Source organism: Aspergillus ibericus, assembly GCF_003184845.1.
Source record: "Aspergillus ibericus CBS 121593 unplaced genomic scaffold BO80scaffold_13, whole genome shotgun sequence".
Lineage (NCBI taxonomy): Eukaryota > Fungi > Ascomycota > Eurotiomycetes > Eurotiales > Aspergillaceae > Aspergillus > Aspergillus ibericus.
Window position 1 is genome coordinate 294520 of NW_020292111.1, and position 19421 is coordinate 313940.

Sequence of the window (19421 nt, forward strand, 5' to 3'; positions counted from 1 at the left end):
ACGGCAACCGTGCCTTCATCTCTGTGAGAACATCTGGGGATAGATTTGCTGGAGGTGGTCGTGTCGTGGGAGGGATTACACTGGGCCAGTATGATTGCGATTATGCATGCCACACTGGACTGACCCCAGTAAAACTGATAAGAGTGCTGTTTATAAGGTGTTGACAGCTGTATATTCTCAGCGACAAAAAATCACCCGAGAGAAAAAGTTATGACCAGACTGGGGCTCGATCCCAGGACCTTATCGGTGTTAACGATACGTGATAACCAACTACACCATCCGGCCAACTTGTTGAAAGTAGTCTGTATTATTTGTTTAATAGAGAATCATTATGATGGTGGTATTGACCTGTCGTCGAGTTCAATGTGGGAGTCAATGGGAAAGGTAGTCGGCATTTCTGCAATAGAAAGTGAGTCTGACCAGCTAATTGTTGCTGTATGTCATGTCGCAGCAGAGTTGGCATGACTACCTTTGACGGCCATTTCAAAGGATTCCCGGCGTTGTGACCAAAACTGGATATTCGGCGTATATGAGACTCAAACATAGTTGATAATGGATTCCTTCTGTTGTACAGTTCGAAGATAACGCCTGGGTATGATACATGGGAAAGTGAGAAGGTGCGTATCACAATTCGAGCTCTGCCAGTCCGAAAAGGTCAGCGACTTTCTCAGCCAACTGCATGTTAGCTGGGCAATTGTAAAGAGTGGCCCAGGCGATCATAATTTGCATACTTCATGCCCAACACACTGTTTCAGCTTACAAAGCAACGTTTCTCATCGTTCGACTCATCCAGTCAGGTTAGTGGGCACCGTTCATGCTCATGAGCCGCGACGTTTAGTTGCTAGAGTGGAGTTGCAGGGAGCACGTATTCAACAAGTATATTGATATGTGAGTCGAGGAGGTAAGAGCGAAAGACTCGGTTTCCTTTGTCGACCTGTTTGATTCTGAGAGTTAGACCAAGATAGTGAATCAAGTGGCAGGCCATGTGCAGCAACGGACCGAGAATTTCTGGCCTCCGTTTAGCGTGACAGGAGATCAAGTACTGGTCGCTATCATCCATGATCACCGCAGAAAGACAGTCTTATCTTAAAACCCCCTCGAAGATCCACAGGGAATGACTGGGAGGGAAATTACTTCCGGTTATTCAGCATAGGAGCACTATTGTCATGACTCGCAATGTGGGAATGCCAAATCAAACCGGGCCATGCTAGTGACCGTGATCAACAACGTTATATACCTCTGACTTGACCTTTCTAGAGTCTTCTACTTGTCGCACTCCCGATGAGGCATCAATATGTATCCGAAGGGGTACTGCAAGCAAGATCCTGCGATCACACATTCAAGCTTCCAGCTAACTTTGCCGGCCAGCTGTCACTATCCAAAAGTTGTCTGAACCGGCCAACAGTCACATTGTTCCCTCAAGTCATAGTCTCCCATTCTCCAGCCTTGTTAACACTACCACGTGTGAAGAAGGCATGCTCTACCTCAGGTAGTGCTGCCTAGTCCCAAAATAGCGAAAGGGGTACGCTTTGAGGATCTGCATAGGCACCGCAACCTCGTCGATGACTTCTGGCCAAGATTGAATTGACGACTGTGATACAATTTACGAGAAATGGCTGGTGTTCCTTCGCCCTTTAGAGGCGCAAAGCCGCCCACCCGCCATAACAGGATCCCGCTACACCAACACGCTTGTGCCTCTGTCGCAGGGCTCTAGCGCAGTCGAAGGTCTCAGGCTCACAGATTTACGGAGCTCCAGCCCAGGAACCAGGGAGGGTCTATCTCAGCCCCTCTTTCGTTGAGAAGGGGCTCGAACGAAAGCACTTCACCGCCGACGAAGTCAGGGGCAGACAGTTGTGTTAGCCTCCCGCGCATGGTGGTCCGCCAGTGAACGCACGTTCGGAAAGCTCCAGCCCAGGAGATCGGGAACGATCATCACGGCTGCAGCGGGGTTATCACTGGAGACGTAGCCATGGTTGCTAGCAAGCTTTGTGATCCTTCCAGTCGGGGTGCCTTCCTATTCGAAGGTTCAGAGGCAGCGCTCCAAGACTGACATGATTGAGTCAACTAGATCAAGATCAAGATTAAACGGATTCCGTCCCGTCCCGTCCTAAATAAGGATCTGTTTCCTGAAGTCAAAAGCAGTATGCATGGGAGAGTTGACCGATGTTTCGGGGGGGGCCATGGCCCAAGGACAAGGAGTGTACCATTACCACCCAAGACCGAGTCATTGCGGGGCGCCTCAGCCACTGCCGAGTCATTCAACCTAATTTAGCCGCCGCCTGTACCGGGTGAACCAATCCCCTTAAAGTTGCACATGGCCAACCAGAGAGGCTGATTCACCCACCGTGTTCTAGGTGAGCGTCTGTATGGCGAGAATACGATGGAGTACCCCTCTTGGCAACCGAGTCCCTATCTGGTTGCCCTCCACGGAGTCCAGATCTACGCCCTGCCAAGTGCAACCTTCTCTGATAGTTGGCTCGCTATCTACCGCTAACGTGGGCGTTGCAGGCCGGTGATGTCAATATCGTACTGATCATGCAACTCCCAGTTCAATGTCGACCTCCAAAAAGCCAGTACGCTGGCAGGTCAAGCTATCGAAAGCGCTGACTGGGCATCTGGTTGACCCGCATTAAGGGAGATTGAATGGTAAGAAAGAGGTTTATGCTACGTAAAGTCCACGGAAAAGGAAAACGAGTGGGAACTAGAGCGCAGAAATGGCAATACACTCGTTCCACCTCCAGATCCATGCTGGATTTATCTCCACAGTATATAAGCAAGGAACAACCCCTGATGACCAACTGGGCCGGGGCCCGTATCGGTCATTTGCCGATGCCAGGTTTCAGTCCTTCAGCTTTTGACAACACTTATAGCATATCTGTCAGTACATTTTCTCCCGTCTTCGGGCATCACAATTGGCAGTCCCTCTCGGCTGACATCACATCAGCAGTGAGCATGTTTTCACCCTCCCACCAGGGTTCCTTTCAGAAACTTGAGAAGGTTTGTATTGCCTTTGAGACGACAAATTCGGAAGGAAAAGATAGAGGGTGTTTGGGGTGCCCCAGTCGCTAACCACGGTCACTCCAGCTGGGTCAGGGGACATATGCAACGGTTGGTTAAATTTTCACCCCGTCGTGTGGTTGAGGCACAGCTGGTGGTTTCTGACCATATCAACTCTGCAAACTACAGGTTTACAAAGGACGCAACCGCGAGACGAACGAATTAGTGGCCTTGAAAGAAATTATTCTCGATGCCGAGGAAGGAGCCCCTTCGACAGCCATCCGGGAGGTGTCCTTGCTGAGGCGCCTCACGCATGAGAATATCCTGACTTTACACGATGTGGTGAATGTAGAAGACAAACTGGTGTTGGTGTTCGAGTATATGGACAGGGACCTGAAGCGCTATATCGATTCTCAAGGCAGTCCGCTCGATACCGCTACCATCAAGTCCTTCGTCTACCAGCTGCTGAATGGGGTTTCTTTCTGTCATGAGAACGGCATCCTACATCGGGACCTGAAGCCTGAAAACCTGCTGATTGATGGAAATGGACGGTTGAAGCTTGCAGATTTTGGACTGGGTCGTGCGTTTGGTATCCCCATCAGCACGTTCTCAATTGATGTGGTCACACTTTGGTACCGACCCCCGGATGTGCTGCTGGGAAGTCGCACCTACAACACCAGCATTGACATCTGGTCTGTCGGATGCATCATGGCTGAAATGTATACGGGAAGTCCCTTATTTGCGGGAACGACAAACGAAGACCAGCTTCTGAAAATCTTCCACGTCATGGGCACACCAACCGAACTCTCCTGGCCCGGAGTCAGTCAGTTACCCGAATACCGGAATAACTTTCCATCCTGCTCTCCACAGAGTCTGCAGAACCTTATACCATCTATAGATCCTCTGGGAGTTGATCTGCTGGGACGCATGTTGCAGTTGCGTCCGGATGCGCGCATCAGCGCCACCGAAGCTCTGCAGCACCCCTGGTTCCACGGCCTTCCATAGGGGGTTCCTCGGCTCAAGGACGATCTCAGGCCGTCTCCAGCTACGTTCATTGGCCATATATCTGACAAGCTCGCCGAAGCCGTCAGACTCAGTCTGGATCTCCCCGCAGCGGTTGTTATGTGAATCTGCTGTTTTGATAAGCAATCATCGATGGCCGTGTCGTATATACACTGCAAGATCATAGCGAGCCATGGCCTTCAGGGGTTCAAATTAGTAATATTAAGGCGTCTGAAGCGTATAGTAACACCACAAGTCGAGGAATAATAATCAACATCTGGCCATTGATGTGAAAAGCATACCTGGGTATAGTTGGTCAAACTGTTTTCCTCAACCAAACATCATATATACCCTGATGTGAGCATAAGTGCCATGCAACAGCACAGTACTACAAGACACCACCACGAGATCATTCTATCTACCAAACACACACTACCAACGATCCACACGAGAACCAAGCACAACTCCATAAAATCAATTCAAGCTAAACCATTCCTATCCATCCATAAACCGCACCTACCCCCAATCCCTACCTAACCTAACCGCAAAACCCCCAAATCAACCCAACCAACCCACAAAGAACCCGACCCCAGATAATCCCACCCCCCACCATATCCTCCTAAGCATGCTCTTCATCCAATCCCGCTCCATTCCCAACATTCACAGGGGACAACACCTCCTCAATCGCCTTCTTCGGATTCTTCTTCCGCGCCTTTCGAGGAGAAGGAGTCCCCGGTTCATCCGAAACACCGCGCTTCCCCTTCTTCGTGTAACTGAAGCTGATGGAGCTGCCCGACTTGCGGTATTTACCGAGTTGTTCGCTCAGAGCTTTGGCGGTGGGTTTGTCATTTTCGGTGGCTGGTGGGTTGGGCGGTGTTAGCCATGTGGTGGGTTTGGATGGATGTAGAGGGGGGAAGAAGCTTACGCCAAGCGTCGACGATCTTGTCGGGGTCGATGGTGAAGGATTGGGTTTCGAAGATCAGGCGGAGGAGCTGAGCGGGGGATTGTTAGTTTGGTTTCGTGGAGTTTGGGGTATGGGGTGGACGTACGATGGCTTTATTTTCGTCGGTCCAGCGGGTCATTTTGGTGTGTTTAGATCAGTTTGGGTTTCTTGTTGACTTTGCTGGTTTGTGAGGAGAGAAGATTGTTGGTTTGCTGAAGTAGATGTGCGTGTGTGTGCGTCCACGGAATAGAAGAGGGTAGATAGCGGGAGTTGAAGCAGGAGATAGTGAGAGCAGATGAACTTGGAAGAGGGGGGAGAGAGAAGAGAGTATGTGAGAGAATAAACAAGTGAGCTGAGAGAGAGGTTGTGTAGAGGGGGTGAAAGGAGTGACAGACTAACACTAATGAAAAGGGGTCTGTTGAGAAGCAGGTCTGTTGTTTGCTTCAATATTACTAGTGAAGTTAAATTAAATACAAGTTGGAGTGAAGTAGTCTTCAGATGGTCTTGTTGTATGACAGGATTCATTTGTCTGGTGTAGGATAGGGTCATGGTCACTGCTAGATATTGTCTGGGTTTATAGCTTCCACACTTGACCTGCTAACTTGCTCACAGTGATCTTCTAGAGTAGTAGCAGTGGGAGACGGGGCTCTTTATATTGACACAAACATGCATAGTTAGGTATTCTATGCTGTTACATTATTTAATTTTCTAGCGTGCATGGAAAGGAGTAAATGTCCTGTCAATATTTGAAGTATAGCCATTTCTCCGCTTGCATCCATATACGCCCTTCTATTACTTACACCAGGCCCAAATAAAACAGATTCCAGACCTCCGGGATACATGCCCCACCTGTAGTAGTTATATGAAGCCCAGCACCGGTCAAGTTTACTATATGGTATAGTGGCCCTTTCTCCTCTCTACCTGGATATAGCTTCATATAGGAACATCTACAGTTTGTGCAGAGAATTATTGAGCTAAGTATAAGTATATCCAAGCCTATATACGCCCGAGACTCACTATCTCTATTCTGCCATATCACTCAAGTCTGAGACACGAAGGGATCTATAGTTCCGCGCCCAAGCATTTGATTAGCCCGGAAAATCTCATGTGCCTCAGGCAGTTTATTTGCACGTGACTTCAATGCCTGGATGCCTAGCGGATTAGCAATCAGTCAGAGGCATCATTCGGTCTCTTTCTATCCAGACTATAGCTCAGCTTGGATATTTGCCCCCCGGGGTTATGTCCCTCGTCCAGTTTTGCGTGCAGTATCCGGTTGGGACGCGTTCCTCACTCTTTAACGAAGCCCCGTCATGATAGATCCCTAGCGGAGGCGGTAGCAAGCATCAATATCGGCATCAAGATCTGGACTTATACGGAATACTCCGTTCTATCATATTTTAGCCTTCTATTTCTGCCTCGCCGCCTCTCCTCATTTTTTCTTTATATTACCTCGTTTCCGTCTTTATTTCAACTTTTTCTGTAGCGAATTCTCACTTTCTCCAATATTCGCCACGATGCGCGAAATAGACCCGCTGGTCTTCGAATACCAGCATGAGAAGCACCGACCACGGGAATCAGAGGCGCTGCTGGTCCTCCGAAAAGTAGCTTCGCTAGTCAAACCGATTATGCGACGCCGGGACTGGAAAGTCGGCACGCTTTGTGAATTCTACCCACATCAGCGAAACCTGCTCGGTCTCAACGTCAATATGGGCCAAAAGATTTGTCTACGATTGCGGTATCCGTCCGATCAGAACCAGTTTCTGCCTATTGAGCAGGTGGTGGATACTATGCTCCATGAGTAAGTGGCTATATTCTGGTTTTGTAGAGCAGTGGTTGATAGCGAGGGGCACAGGCTCTGTCATATTGTGCATGGACCACATGATCAGCAGTTCCATGCGCTTTGGAACCAGCTGCGTGACGAGCATGAAGAGCTCATTATGAAAGGATATACAGGAGAAGGGTTCCTTTCAGAAGGGAAACGCTTAGGGGGCCGGAGAATGCCCCTCGACGAGGCTCGTCGAGTAGCCAGAGCAGCCGCGGAGCAGCGACGGACTCTATCTGCAGGGTCGGGGCGACGACTTGGTGGTGCGCCTGTTTTGCGCGGAACTGACATGCGCCGAGTGATTGCAGATGCCGCACAGAGACGGACCGAAGTGACGAATGGCTGCGCCTCCGGTGCCGAAAACAGCGCCGCACTGGCAGAGGAGGCTTCCAGGAATGGCTTCCGGACCAAAGCGGAGGAAGACGATGCCAATGAGCGAGCAATCATGGAAGCGTACATTGATTTGATCGAGCAGGAGGAGCGCGAGAGATACGGGCCTTCCTATATTCCCCCAAGTCACGAGAATCCCGCAGGTCCTCGGACAACGCTATCTCCTCCACCTGTTCCAGAAAATAGCAGGCCGACAGTATCCTCTCAGCCCGCAGTTCCTATCGATCTCACCTCTGACGACAGTCTATACAATCAACCATGGTCGTGCCCGACCTGTACACTTGACAACCCGGCTAACTTTCTTTGCTGTGACGCGTGTGGATCAGAGCGGCCGCGACCCTCGTCCACAAGGTCTGTTTCTGGCCCTCCGAGTGTGTCGAATCCGAAACCCGCGAACAAGAACAAGCGTTCAATCGGCCAGGTGACGAGTCAAACTGGATTCAAGAATCGGACCCGTGCCGTGGAGTCGCTAGCTGCCCTTGAACAGAACGCCAATAAGCGCCCCCTCGGGTGGTTATGTGACAGCTGTGGCTCGTTTATGGAAACCGAGTGGTGGACGTGTTCGAACTGCGGCCTGATGAAGCGTGCATCTTAACTTGTGCAGTTGAGCGTTGGCGTTTGGCGCATAATTGGGAGTGTCACCGAAACAGAAGACCCATGATTCATGGCCTTTTACGAGGTATGCGGTTTACAAAACACAGCAGTCTCATCCTCACTCAATCATCCTATAGAGGGGACCTGTAGCTAGCATCAGGCATGTGGCACTACCCGCCTTCCCCCTGTTGTCTGTGGCTTCAATTCTCCATTCATCACCTGCCGCGCTCTCCACGCCGCCCAATCACTTACGGTCCGCGCATCTTCTTCCTCTCCCTCGGCCAGTGGCGGGACCACAGCACTGCCCTTAATGCGATGCATAGTTTCAGTCCGTCGCGGTCGAACAAGATACGCCAGACTCTGTCGCGCGACGCGGGCCTGCTCGCCAGGGGCCGTGACCACCCGATGCAATGAACTGCGCAGGACTCCACCAGTCCACTCCACCAAAGTATCTCCCACATTGATCAAGGCACAACCCTGCTCCGGACGAATATACTGCCAGTTCTCAGGCACATTCTCCTTATCAGCTGGCAAAATCTGCAGGCCTCCCGAGACATGGAAGAGCAGCGTGAGAGTGCCAATATCAGTGTGTCCGCCCAGAGTGATCTGGCGATTATTTCCAATCTCTGCATCTTTGGTTTGAGGCCAACTCAGAAGCATTCGCAGAGATGTCTCAGATGGTTGATCTATTGGACTTCGACGAATCAACGTGTTGGACAGAAGGCCTAGTTGCTGGTCAAGGTTGACGCAGATAACCGAGATGGCAGCATGAGCATGCTCGAAGAACGCCCGACAGTCCGAACGCTGTTCTTCAATGGGGTCTGGGTTTTGGCGCGGAGCGCTGTTCCCGATTATATCGTCCTGGCCTAGATTGTACATCTCCATGCAGTCGAGTTTGCCGTCGTCGGTGCGGAGTTTGCCAGAGCATTTGTATCTAGATTTCCGCATTAGCTGTGGGTACTGGACGTGACGGGTCGCTTTGGGCACACCCTAGGAGATCGCGGGGAGGTTTATAGGCATATTTATCCAGGACCTGTCGGTCCAAGCTTAGAGTGGTGGTTGTGAGATCCATCATTCTTTCTGCATCTTGAAGTAATTGCTCACCTGCTTCGGAGTCGGTGAGCTTCAACAAGAAAAATCCGAACTCTTGGCAGGCACTGAATAGTTTCTCTGACTCGGTGGCGCTGTTATTCTGGAGATCGTTGAATGGCAGAATAGGGATGTTCGCGACGGGGATGTCAGACGGGAATGGTGGACATTGGTCGAAGTATTTCGGAGTAGGCATGGTGGGCTTTCACGGATATCACTAAGTCGACAGGAGGGAGGAAAGAGAGCGATGAGGAATTAAAAAACACAGTCCGGCTGACGATTCATCTTTATATACGTGAGAAGAGAGGGGAAGCGCGAGGCTGAACACTACTAATATGAATTCCCATTGGCTAGCTTGCCAAACTTGGAGCTTATGTTGGATGTCATCCTGGGGTATCAGGCCCCCACTCTTCAAATGAAGGGACGGTACTCCGTAGAAGCCTCTTACATGGTCAGCCTAAAGCTTATTCTCACGGCTGGATGACTGATTAATGCAAGCCAGGTATTGTTTGACAGTCCATCAATTAGTACGCGACACGAAAATGTATACTTCGAGATACAACTATCTCGAAGCATATATGGGTAACAGTGACCCGGCCCCATGTTCTTCTGTAGAGCAGGGTTTATAGTAAAGAACTGGCATAGAACTCAATAGATCTGATATACAAAACTGCTGCTTAACCTCATCCTACCTCATCGCCGCCGTAACAATTTCGCCGGAAAGGGGACCCCACTCATAGATATTGTAGATTTCAGGGATCTAATCAAACTAAGCAAGCCAACTACTTGCCAACTAGACTAAACCCACAGCTGGGTGATGGTCAGTCCTTGGATGTCAACAAGAGAGAGCTAGATATATATAGAGCTCTGATCGAAGTATAGGTACGAATGAACAAGACACAGAGAACATCTTATCATTCATACCCATACAGAGCCATTTCCACAATAATGTGTCAACATAATCCTTTTTGGACTTACACGGCCATGTTGGGTCTCATATTTGCTGTCCAAGCTAATTGGCAGACAACATAGTTTTTCAATTGCTCCACTTGTTAATAACACGCTAAAGGACCAAACTCAAAGGAACGAATTAATCAGCATTGATTTCCTTATTGTGATATCAAGAAGCTTGCGCCACTGCAGTTGACTTTCTTGACAATAAATTTGAATGATTTTACGGAGTACAAATGGCCTATCGTGATCAATATCACTCCAAACTGAAGAAAATGGTCAAGGCCTCTTTCGGAAAAGGACTCGTTCATGACGTTAGATTCTGGTGCATTCTCTATAAGAAGCCTCTTAATACACCTCGAATTGTTAGAGTCAGTTTTTGTTTTGACTAGTACAAGACATATTCTCGTGTCTGTGTACAGAACCTAAACTCTTCTAGAATCATGAAGCCTCAAAGCCACGGCACCCAAATCATAGCGACAACCCGCTGACTAACCCCTGACTCACCCGGCGCGAGACTTTCGCCGAAAAAAAAAAGCTCCCCATTTTCTTTTCCCACTTTCCCTCTCAAGCTTTACTTTCTCCCCAACATCAGCTTCCTTAGCGAACAAGCAAGCTGGACTCTTATGTCGAGTCTCCCCAAATAGTCACCAATCAACCCAATACATCCATCCGACGAGTTTCCTAGTTACTAACACTCAGGTAAGCACATTATCCCCCCCCCTCTCAAACCCCTCACAATCAGCCCTCCAGTCCAAACCCGAGGAAAAGAACCAACCATCCTCCAATCAAAGAATACCACACAACCACACCAATATGATGAGAACTTTTTTTCATGAACCGGTATATTAGGAAGAGCCGGAAGAGGTATGGCAGGAACCATTGTTGTTCTCTGTCGTCGATGCTTATAATGGTTCTGCTGAGTGGTGTTTCTGGTTGTGTTTGGTTTTGATTGCGTGGTGGTTAGTCTTGGCTCTTGGGTTCTGTGTGGACTGGAGTTGAGGGCTTAGATGCTGCCGTTGGTGGGTGAGTCATTTGCTGACGGTTTGATTTAGGTTGATGTAGATGTTTTTGGTTGGAGGGGATTGGTTATTGAAAGAGGAGAGGGATGAGGCTTAGTTGTAGTAATGAATCAATTGACGGATCGTTGCATAATTTGACATATCTCTATATCGATTTACATGTAGCGGTACCGATCATGAACGTAAACTCCAGGTATAAAACTTTTTGTAGCCAAACATCCAACACAAATCTCAACGCCTTCATATGCATGTATACAGTTAGATCACTTGCCAGTGCAATCAGGCAACGCTGAGGAACTGCCGCTTCTTGCCCGTGCCGGTCTGCCTCTCCTGCTCCTCGTAGGCCGTCTCATCAATGTAATCCTTCGTGTTCTGTTCCTGGATCTGCTGGCCGACGAATTGCAGAGCGGACAGGTTGAAGCCCATCTCGTCCTTCTGACGCGCCAGCACCCGACGCAGCTCGGAGCGAATACCATCCAGCATCGGCCTCATCATCTTGCTGGCGATGATTTGGCGGTGGTGCGTCTTGAGGATGAAGAAGAGCACACGGCAGGTGAGTGGGATGTTCCACTCACGGCTGGCCCAGATGTTGAGGAACGTGAAGAGAGCGGGGACCTTCGAGAAGGGCAGCACAAGCAGAGCGTCTTGGAGGGCGGCGGCGGGGATCTTCTGCACAACCTTCAGGAGGTACTGCTCTGCCGAAATGTTGTCCAGCGCCATGTACTGAGGATTGCGTGCTGGGGGCGCAGCGTTCGGCTGCCGGGCCTTCAGGGCACGCCATTCGCGCATGACTTCCAGGTCTTCCATTCCCAGATCCAATGCTTCCATGATCTTTTCACCGGCCATCAACGTTTCCGAAGTTTGTTTGCTGGCGTCAACGGCTTCAGCCTTCTCTCCGTCTTGTCCGTCCTCGTCATCTTCAAGAGAAGCCGTCAAATTGCTATCGTACATTTCTTCGAGTTCTTTCTCCCTCTCTTCTTCCAGGAACAACGGCTCATCAGTCTGCTCCCAGGTGCGGATGCTCTTGTCATGACTGGCGGTGACGATGAACTCTCCAGAGTGGCTGATAGTCAGCGCCCAGATTTCACCGTGGTGACCGGTCAACTTCTGAATGTGCTCAAACTTATCGCCGTCCCAGTACTTGATCAATCGGTCCTTGCTAGCGCTGAAGAAGTTGTGACCGTTCCCTTCCTTGTTGTTCGGAACAAAGGCAACCGCCATGACACTGTCCTCGTGGGCCAAGAAGGACTTGTGGCAGTCACCAAAGTCCAAGCCCCAAACACGTGCGGTCTTGTCAGCGGAACATGTGACAATCAGCTTGCTGTCCCAAGAGATATCCATACTGAGGACGGGAAGTTTGTGGCCATAGAGGTTAAGGAAGAGTTTGAGAGAGTCCACGAAAAAGACCTTGACCGTGTTGTCAAGAAGCGCAACAGCCAGCAACCGAGCATCGGGCGAGAAGCGAACGTTGAGGATGTCATCCGATACCTTCAGCGTCCGTGTGTGCACCAGCTTGAGTCGCGGCGTCGTCCTCTTGGTACCAGGGATTTCTTCCTGCACAACCTTGAAGTCCCAAAACTTCGCAGATTTGTCGGCACTGCCACTAACCAAAGACTTGCCATCAGGATGGACATGAAGGGACCAAACCGGGCCATCGTGCGCCTTAATCGTATCCAGAAGAGTCGACGAGGCGATGTCGAAAACCTCAAGCTGGCCATCCTTGTTTCCAACGACAACAATCTTGTCACCAGGAAGGAAAGCAGAGCACAGGGCGTAGCCACATTCGAGAGTCCGCAGACAGCTCTGGGTCCGGACGTTCCAGATCTTGAGGCTGCCATTGGAAGCAGATGCCAGCATTCGATCGTCCGAACTCAAAGCGACAGATCTGATGTCGGTGCGATGGCCGGGAATGTCAACTGCCAAGTTCCGGCTGTAGTCCGAGTCCTCCTCATCCTTGTTCTTCTTGTTGGCGGTCACGACACTGTAGGATTCGATTTGGTTGTTTGTGGTCGCAGCCAGAAGTTGTAAACTGCCAGTCGATTTTGTGCGAATCCAGTCGAAGGACCGGAGTTTACCTCCGGTACGGACGATAGTGTGCGGTACAAAGACTTCGGAGACGGGCGCAGAGGAGACATCCTCGGATTTGTCATTGTCAACCTCAGCAGCTCCATCCTTGTCAGCACGCTGTGCTTCCTTCTCCTTTCTTCTCTTGCGCTTTCTCGCCAGACTCTTTTGCACCTCAGTCTGTGAGCGGATGCGCCAGATCTCGATTGCCTTCTCAGAACCGTGGATTCCGATGTAGTCCGCTCGGGGGTGAAAGCTGATTCCAATTGTGCGGTCTTTTCCATTACGGTAAAATGTTCCTCTGTCAGTTAGGATCTTTTCTCCCTCCGAGCCAACTTTTTCTTTGGATATTTGGATCATGGCGCTCTCGTCGATCGACCAGACCTTCAATTCTCCGTCGTTTCCTGCCGTGATGCAGCCACTCTGGTCGGGTGAAAGGCCCAGGCTCCAGCACTCGCCATTGGACTGCGCCACATGCGTTTCAATACAGTGTTGCGCAGCCAAGTCCCAGACTTTGATCAGCGCATCTTTTCCGGTTGTCAATAGGAAACCCGCATGTTCGCTGAGGCCGGCGTCATTGAGCAGTTCAATGGATGGGGTGAGGAAATGGAGCGAAGTAATCTGGTCGGTGTGGCCGCGCAGCTTGAAAAGTCCGACTTCCGCGATCAAATCCCACAAGATAATGTCTGTGTCTTTCGAACCACTTGCGAGACGGACGCCGGTGCTATCGAAGGCAAGTTGGGTGATGGCCGTCTTGTGGCCATTGAACGAAATGATCACGGTCTCGGTCCGCGAATCCCAAACACGAATGGTACCATCCTCATAACTGTATCACCAACAAACATGACGTGTCAGCAGGGTAGCATGCGAGGTTGCTACAACCGCGGGAACAACTTACCCGACCGCAAAAATATCCTCATCCGTCTTGCTCTGTGTGATTACCGTCACCTGTGCCTTGCAAGATGTATCGCGCCATCTGCCAAGTAGTTCGCCCTTCTTGATATCCCAACAGAGAACCTCCTCACTTGCGCCCACAAAGGCTCGCCCGGAGCCTGTCCGACGTGCAGAACCCGCGAGTTCATCGTCCCGGGCCCAGATCGCATTCGACGAGGCGGAAGCGACGAGCCCGAAAGTCTTCGAATGCTCGAATTTTCTATGGTAGTCAGTACACAGGAGCCATGCGAGAAAGCCCACTCAATCCTTGAGCAAATCACTCACAAATATGTCTTCACCATCGTTAGGTGTTTGCGTCTGAGAAAAAATTTGGGAGCTCGGAGAACGAATGCTATCGATAGGCGCAAATGGCGGCGGCCGCTACGGAGGGCGACAGCGACCACTGCAGGCCTTCCCCACCGCCTGCCGTTCCCCAAACCCCCATCAACGTAACTCCCATCGTGGCAGTGACCCTCGTGGGATTGAAAGCCAGAAGGGAAAAAAAGGAATTCGCAGGCTGAAGAATCGAACGCTCATTGATTGCCATTACACGTGCCCGTCAGAATGCTTTTGCTAGACTACCACAACGTTCTCATCCACTCCCTCCTGACGGAGCGGTTCTCTGGGTACAGCTTCCCCCCCGCCTCCTCCGGTATACGCCAGGCTACCAGCTAACAGCTCCGTTGATGCCCCCTACAGAGCCCCGCTCGTGTCAATCGATCAGATTGTCTCCGACTTTGATGGAGTTACCTTCCATCTGTCTACACCCGAATCCAAATCCAAGATCCTCATCTCCATCAACGTGAAATGCTTCCGAGAGCTCATTCAATACGGTGCCCAGGAGGTGCTAGAAAGGGAATACGGCCCCTATATCGTTACTCCGGAGCCTGGCTATGACTTCTCGATTCTCATCGATCTGGAGAATCTTCCAGCCGAGCAAGAGGCCAGGGATGAGCTCATCATGCGCCTGGCGCTGATGAAGCGGAACGCTATGGCCGCCCCATTCGAGAAAGCTTTCGATGAGTTCGCCAAGCTATCAGAGGAAGCATCGAGATACACATCTGAGACAGCGCCCCAGGGAGTCCAGGAGGGAGGAGAGGTGATGGCGATCCACTATCGAGAGGAGGAGGCGATCTACATCAAGGCCAGCCATGATCGTGTCACGGTGATCTTCAGCACGGTCTTCCGTGAGGAGACAGATCGCATCTTTGGCAAGGTCTTCCTGCAGGAATTCGTCGATGCTCGGCGCCGTGTCCAGACCCTGCAGAACGCCCCTCAAGTGCTCTTCCGGAATGACCCTCCCCTGGAGCTGGCTGGAGTTCCAGGCCTCCAAAACGGCAATGACGGCAAGATCAGCTATGTCACCTTTGGTAATCATTCTCCGATACTTCCCTCGATTTTCGCAGCCACTAACTGCTCATAGTCTTGTTCCCTCGTCACCTGACACCCCAGCGTCGCTATGAGAGCATCTCTCACATTCAGATCTTCCGGGATTACTTCCATTACCACATCAAAGCCTCCAAGGTAGCTTTCCATGTCATTGTGAGGACTAGGCCAATTGCTCACTTACTCCCTAGGCATACATTCACACTAGAATGCGCAAGAGGACCGCGGACTTCCTCCAGGGTAAGAGTGACGCTCCGAGACGAGAGGTATCCAGTTCACTAACAGATGACAGTCCTCAACCGCGCGCGGCCCGAGAACGAGGAGCGAGAGAGAAAGACGGCCAGTGGCCGTACTTTCAGGGTCCAGGGATAGAGAGCTGGCTCAAGAATATAATCTTTGTAAATTGCAGGCGAGGGATAGCATACGTACATGCATAGGTCGATTTTCTGCTTTAGGATGTTTATGTTGTTGAGCATCGCAGTATTTTCTTTTCTTTTCTTTTTCTCTCCCTACTTACCCTACACTATTTGAAACGCATGACAGCTGCATGTGGCTAGAAGTAGTAGGACAACTTCCTTGCTTGGCTTTGAATCTACTCACCTCATTCGCACTGCCACAAGTACCTCTTGCTCTATCAACCCGCCCATCCCTGTCGATGCTGGTCCACCTTCCACAAAGCCCAAAGTACGGAATGGATGCTTTTTTGAAAGTATCCTTAATCTCCGTTCCTCTGTTTCAACGGTTCCAACAAGAATGTATTGGTCTCCTCCCCAACCCCCAACCCCCTCCACCCCCTACCTGCACGTTTAGCACACTGGCGTGGGTCTAGCGACGACGCTACTACGCTAACGCCAAGGAGGACGCACTGATTCGAGATCGAGGCTCAGGTCGGCCGAAGCAGTCCGACCTGTGGCCGTGGCGATCTTCTAGCTGCAGCCACATTCTCAGCCCGAGAAAAAAAAAGCAACCGGGTGACCAGATTTAAGCGTGTGAACCATCCGAACCGCCCTATCAATGCAGCTGATCGTCACAGATGACTCGAATCACCCGGAAGACGGCCTATAATTGGGCAAAGCATCCCAGGGGACCGGTTCGGTGTCACACATTGACTGCAAGGGAATTCTCCTGGTATTGATTGCTAGTTGAGATTTCGTGGGGGTTGTCGCTCCTTCGCCAGCCTCGATCGGAGAAACGAGGGGGGGGGGGGGGGGGAGGGGTTGTCATCTCAGCTTTGACGGTTGAGCTGATGCTCCATCCCACGAGTGTCTCCGACGTCTCCACCATTTCTGATTCGACGTGGCCCATTCACCCTGGCTGGCTGAGGGGAATCTGCGGTGACCATCCCAGCCTACTGTACTCCAGACGGTGTGCGTCGTACGGGGTACAGGTCGGATAGCCGCTTGATGCGAACTTGGTGCGATTGCCGCATAATTTCTTTTGTGATCCGACCTCAAGGATTTTGGCTGCATTGGCGTCTCCATAAAATGCGCAGTGACCAAGAAGGGGCAACTCCGACCCCGATTCATGTAATCTCTTTAGATATCAGGTCTCCTAGTCCATTCTAGGCAGTAGGCACGTACGGTGGGGAGGACATGTGTAGGACGGACTCCTCGACATCCGTTTCTGTGAAGCGGTGCAGCGGGTGTGACTTAGTACAAGATAGTTAGTTGGTCCAACTTGCCCCGACAAATCCCACGACGGTGGGCGACAGAAGCAAAAACTGAGATGCAAACGGAGTAGGCATGGATTTCTGTATGCTCGGCAGCACTCCTACCTGGCCGGTGGTGTGTTGGAAATGAGGAGTCATTCGCTGTGATCATGCCAGGCCAGCTGTCTGGCTGGTTGGGTTGATTTTCCAGTAGAGGCGCTGTTTATCTCTAGTAGGTCGTTTCCACCCGACTAAAAGCGTCAGCAATGGTTGAAGCCCGAGTAAACCCTTTTTGGTATTTTTTATTTTTCCATTTGACTTACCGCATTCCGGAGCCAACTGCTTTTGATGGCCTTTTCCGTTCTCTAATCATGGATTATTTTCTGAAGTCTCCAATATGGGTCCCTCTCGCGCCGGTGTGTTCCAATGAGGATGCGACAGCCCCCAGGCTACAGGAACAGTCGCAACGGTGAAAAGCTGCTAAAAGAATTGGGGACCCCGCCTGCAAGCTACCCCTGCGAGGCGGCGCAGCTTAGCCCTCTGGACTCGCAACCCTGCATGCTATATATCGCAGCGTCTTCATTTTCGTGCGCAAGGCATGCGTGGTCCGCCCAATCTCTGCCACGGTCCTACTCTGCCATCGATCACCGTGCTGCTGCTCTATGTCGATTTCTTGTCCATCTGCCTCCCCAGTCAACCAACATCTCCCTCAAGCACGAGTCAGTTATATAAGGATATTTGATTTCAGGCAGTAACAGCATCTGCTTCAGTCTTGACGTCGACCCGTCATCCCGAATCTGTATCACTATCAGCTTGTTGCGTCAACTCTCGTTTCCTCCCTGGGCCGGCCATGTCTCTGCGCGAAACGTAAATTATTTGCGGGGGAACGGCGTTGCGACTAGGCAGCGCTTACAAAAGGAGCGACACCTATTTACTGACGGTGGAGGATCCTCTGTAATGGTTTGAAACAATCGGCTAAACTCGACACGATGTCCGATAAGATCAGCCTACTCCCTTTGGAGCTCATCCTTCACATACTCTCCTATCTTCCCTTCGAGTCATTGCTTGCCTTTGGCGAGACGTCTCGCGCCAACTATGAGTCCCATACTCTCTGCCTCAAACGCTTACGGCTAGGGGTCTTTGAAAAGCGCATTCATTCCGTGATAGCCTTGCTCCAGGCTGGCTGGACCACGCCGGATCAGATGGCTCAGATCTCTGGTCTCGACAAACTAAAAAGCGACTATACCATATCGATTATCCAACCTGCATTGAATCCTCTAGTTAGCGACGTAACCGGCAAACATCTACCAAAAATCAAAGACTTGAAAAGACGGGGCCCTGTGATACTGGAAAAATCCCGGACACTGGAGCAGATGACACGGGAGCAGAACAAGATCTTTGCCCAAGTAGTGAATCGATACGGCCGAGGACTAAGAGAGCTAGAGTTCATGGCATATGATCTTGACAGTGAGGGCGCCATGGCCCTAGCAGCTGGATGCCAGAATATCCTGCATCATCTAGCGTTGCGCTTCGAACATCCACATATTCGAGAAGGTCCGATCAGGCCGACAACTTGGCTGAACCCTGCGCCAGGGAGCACGGCGTGGAATCTCCTGATCGGAATAGGACGGTATCGGCAACTCGGGCTTTGCGGCTTGCAGACCCTGATCCTGGAGCGGGCGGGCATTACTCCGTGGCAGTTGACGATGCTGGTGAAGAAGAATCCAAAATTAACTGTCCTCAAATTGAGGACATGTCGCGGTGCTCAGCCCGAGTTTCTGAACTGGCTGGGCGGCACTGCGCAGGACCCAGATGAACCAAGAACAGCGGGAAATGGCTTAGCTCCTGGTCATAAGCTGAAAGTACTCTGGTTGGAAAATTGCCATGCATTGTTACCACATCCTGTTGAAGATCATCTAAAGCTACCTGACCAAGTTTGCGACTTTGGTCTGGAATGGGTCAGAGGTCTGACAAGCCTAGAAGTAAGTGGAAACTCGTGTTTCTGGGTTGTCAATGGCGAACAACTAACTGATTAATTCTGACAGTCTCTCTCTTTCTGCGAGAGTTCGAGTATTTCACCTGAATACGTTGACCGGGCAAACAAGATTCTTTGGAAGATACCAGAGGTCATCCCACCATATTCTTGCCATGGGGATAAGGCTCCTATTGAAGTTGACCCGGGTCTTCTATAGCTCGCAGTCATTAATCACTCTATGTGTTGAGTTTGGGCGGTTCCTTACAGCAGTGTGCCTGCATCTGTTTCTCGTTGCCTCGCTGTGCTTATTATATAGAACGATCTATTTCGTGCATCTATCCTGATGTCTGTGCTAGAGTCGACCACTGTTAGTTGGGCCCTTGCATGTAATGATAGCCATCAGGCAGTATTAGTAGACGTGAAATATTGACTGCTTTTTGTATATCTTTTTCACCTCATCCTTACAAATTGCCTAGGCATGTACCTAGTTGCCTGGAATAACACTGTCAAAGATCACACGGTCATGGTTCGAGGAACCTTAACATAAGAGCTCAAAGAACAGACGAGATATCATTTATCACATAAGAAGGTATTAGACATGCCTC

General features: G+C 50.6%; 7 protein-coding genes and 1 non-coding gene across 8 annotated transcripts; 4 read left to right on the forward strand and 4 right to left on the reverse strand.

Moving 5' to 3' along the window:
- Nucleotides 1-211: 211 nt before the first annotated feature.
- BO80DRAFT_t129 lies at nucleotides 212-285 on the reverse strand. The gene has a single exon. It is a non-coding gene; the product is annotated as a tRNA-Val (tRNA).
- Nucleotides 286-2712: 2427 nt separating this feature from the next.
- Nucleotides 2713-4203, forward strand: BO80DRAFT_423807 (negative regulator of the PHO system). The gene is made up of 4 exons (XM_025719134.1): nucleotides 2713-2877; nucleotides 2945-2997; nucleotides 3085-3108; nucleotides 3187-4203. Exons 2-4 carry the CDS (start codon nucleotides 2953-2955, stop codon nucleotides 4000-4002), a joined length of 885 nt encoding a protein of 294 aa, XP_025576707.1. The 5' UTR covers nucleotides 2713-2877; nucleotides 2945-2952; the 3' UTR covers nucleotides 4003-4203.
- Nucleotides 4204-4503: 300 nt separating this feature from the next.
- On the reverse strand, nucleotides 4504-5081 carry BO80DRAFT_472381 (uncharacterized protein; the record flags this gene model as incomplete). Its single annotated transcript, XM_025723138.1, has 3 exons — nucleotides 4504-4857; nucleotides 4925-4991; nucleotides 5049-5081. The coding sequence occupies 3 exons, from the start codon at nucleotides 5079-5081 to the stop codon at nucleotides 4619-4621; spliced, it is 339 nt and encodes a 112-aa protein (XP_025576708.1). The 3' UTR covers nucleotides 4504-4618.
- Nucleotides 5082-6356: 1275 nt separating this feature from the next.
- On the forward strand, nucleotides 6357-7827 carry BO80DRAFT_33509 (metalloendopeptidase WSS1). Its single transcript, XM_025715189.1, has 2 exons — nucleotides 6357-6740; nucleotides 6795-7827. Exons 1-2 carry the CDS (start codon nucleotides 6457-6459, stop codon nucleotides 7747-7749), a joined length of 1239 nt encoding a protein of 412 aa, XP_025576709.1. The 5' UTR covers nucleotides 6357-6456; the 3' UTR covers nucleotides 7750-7827.
- Nucleotides 7828-7867: 40 nt separating this feature from the next.
- Nucleotides 7868-9082, reverse strand: BO80DRAFT_423809 (oxidoreductase). Its single transcript, XM_025719135.1, has 2 exons — nucleotides 8738-9082; nucleotides 7868-8682 (listed from the first exon to the last, which is right to left on the reverse strand). Exons 1-2 carry the CDS (start codon nucleotides 9031-9033, stop codon nucleotides 7905-7907), a joined length of 1074 nt encoding a protein of 357 aa, XP_025576710.1. The 5' UTR covers nucleotides 9034-9082; the 3' UTR covers nucleotides 7868-7904.
- Nucleotides 9083-10911: 1829 nt separating this feature from the next.
- On the reverse strand, nucleotides 10912-14135 carry BO80DRAFT_403784 (snoRNA-binding rRNA-processing protein DIP2). The gene is made up of 3 exons (XM_025717657.1): nucleotides 14093-14135; nucleotides 13773-14027; nucleotides 10912-13700 (listed from the first exon to the last, which is right to left on the reverse strand). Exons 1-3 carry the CDS (start codon nucleotides 14107-14109, stop codon nucleotides 11090-11092), a joined length of 2883 nt encoding a protein of 960 aa, XP_025576711.1. The 5' UTR covers nucleotides 14110-14135; the 3' UTR covers nucleotides 10912-11089.
- A 164-nt stretch (nucleotides 14136-14299) lies between these two features.
- BO80DRAFT_423811 (actin-related protein 2/3 complex subunit 2) lies at nucleotides 14300-15832 on the forward strand. Its single transcript, XM_025719136.1, has 5 exons — nucleotides 14300-14433; nucleotides 14507-15177; nucleotides 15231-15331; nucleotides 15385-15433; nucleotides 15486-15832. The coding sequence occupies exons 1-5, from the start codon at nucleotides 14372-14374 to the stop codon at nucleotides 15563-15565; spliced, it is 963 nt and encodes a 320-aa protein (XP_025576712.1). The 5' UTR covers nucleotides 14300-14371; the 3' UTR covers nucleotides 15566-15832.
- A 1998-nt stretch (nucleotides 15833-17830) lies between these two features.
- Nucleotides 17831-19033, forward strand: BO80DRAFT_443696 (F-box protein; the record flags this gene model as incomplete). The annotated part of the gene is made up of 2 exons (XM_025721379.1): nucleotides 17831-18823; nucleotides 18887-19033. 2 exons carry the CDS (start codon nucleotides 17831-17833, stop codon nucleotides 19031-19033), a joined length of 1140 nt encoding a protein of 379 aa, XP_025576713.1.
- Between the last annotated feature and the right edge of the window lie 388 nt (nucleotides 19034-19421).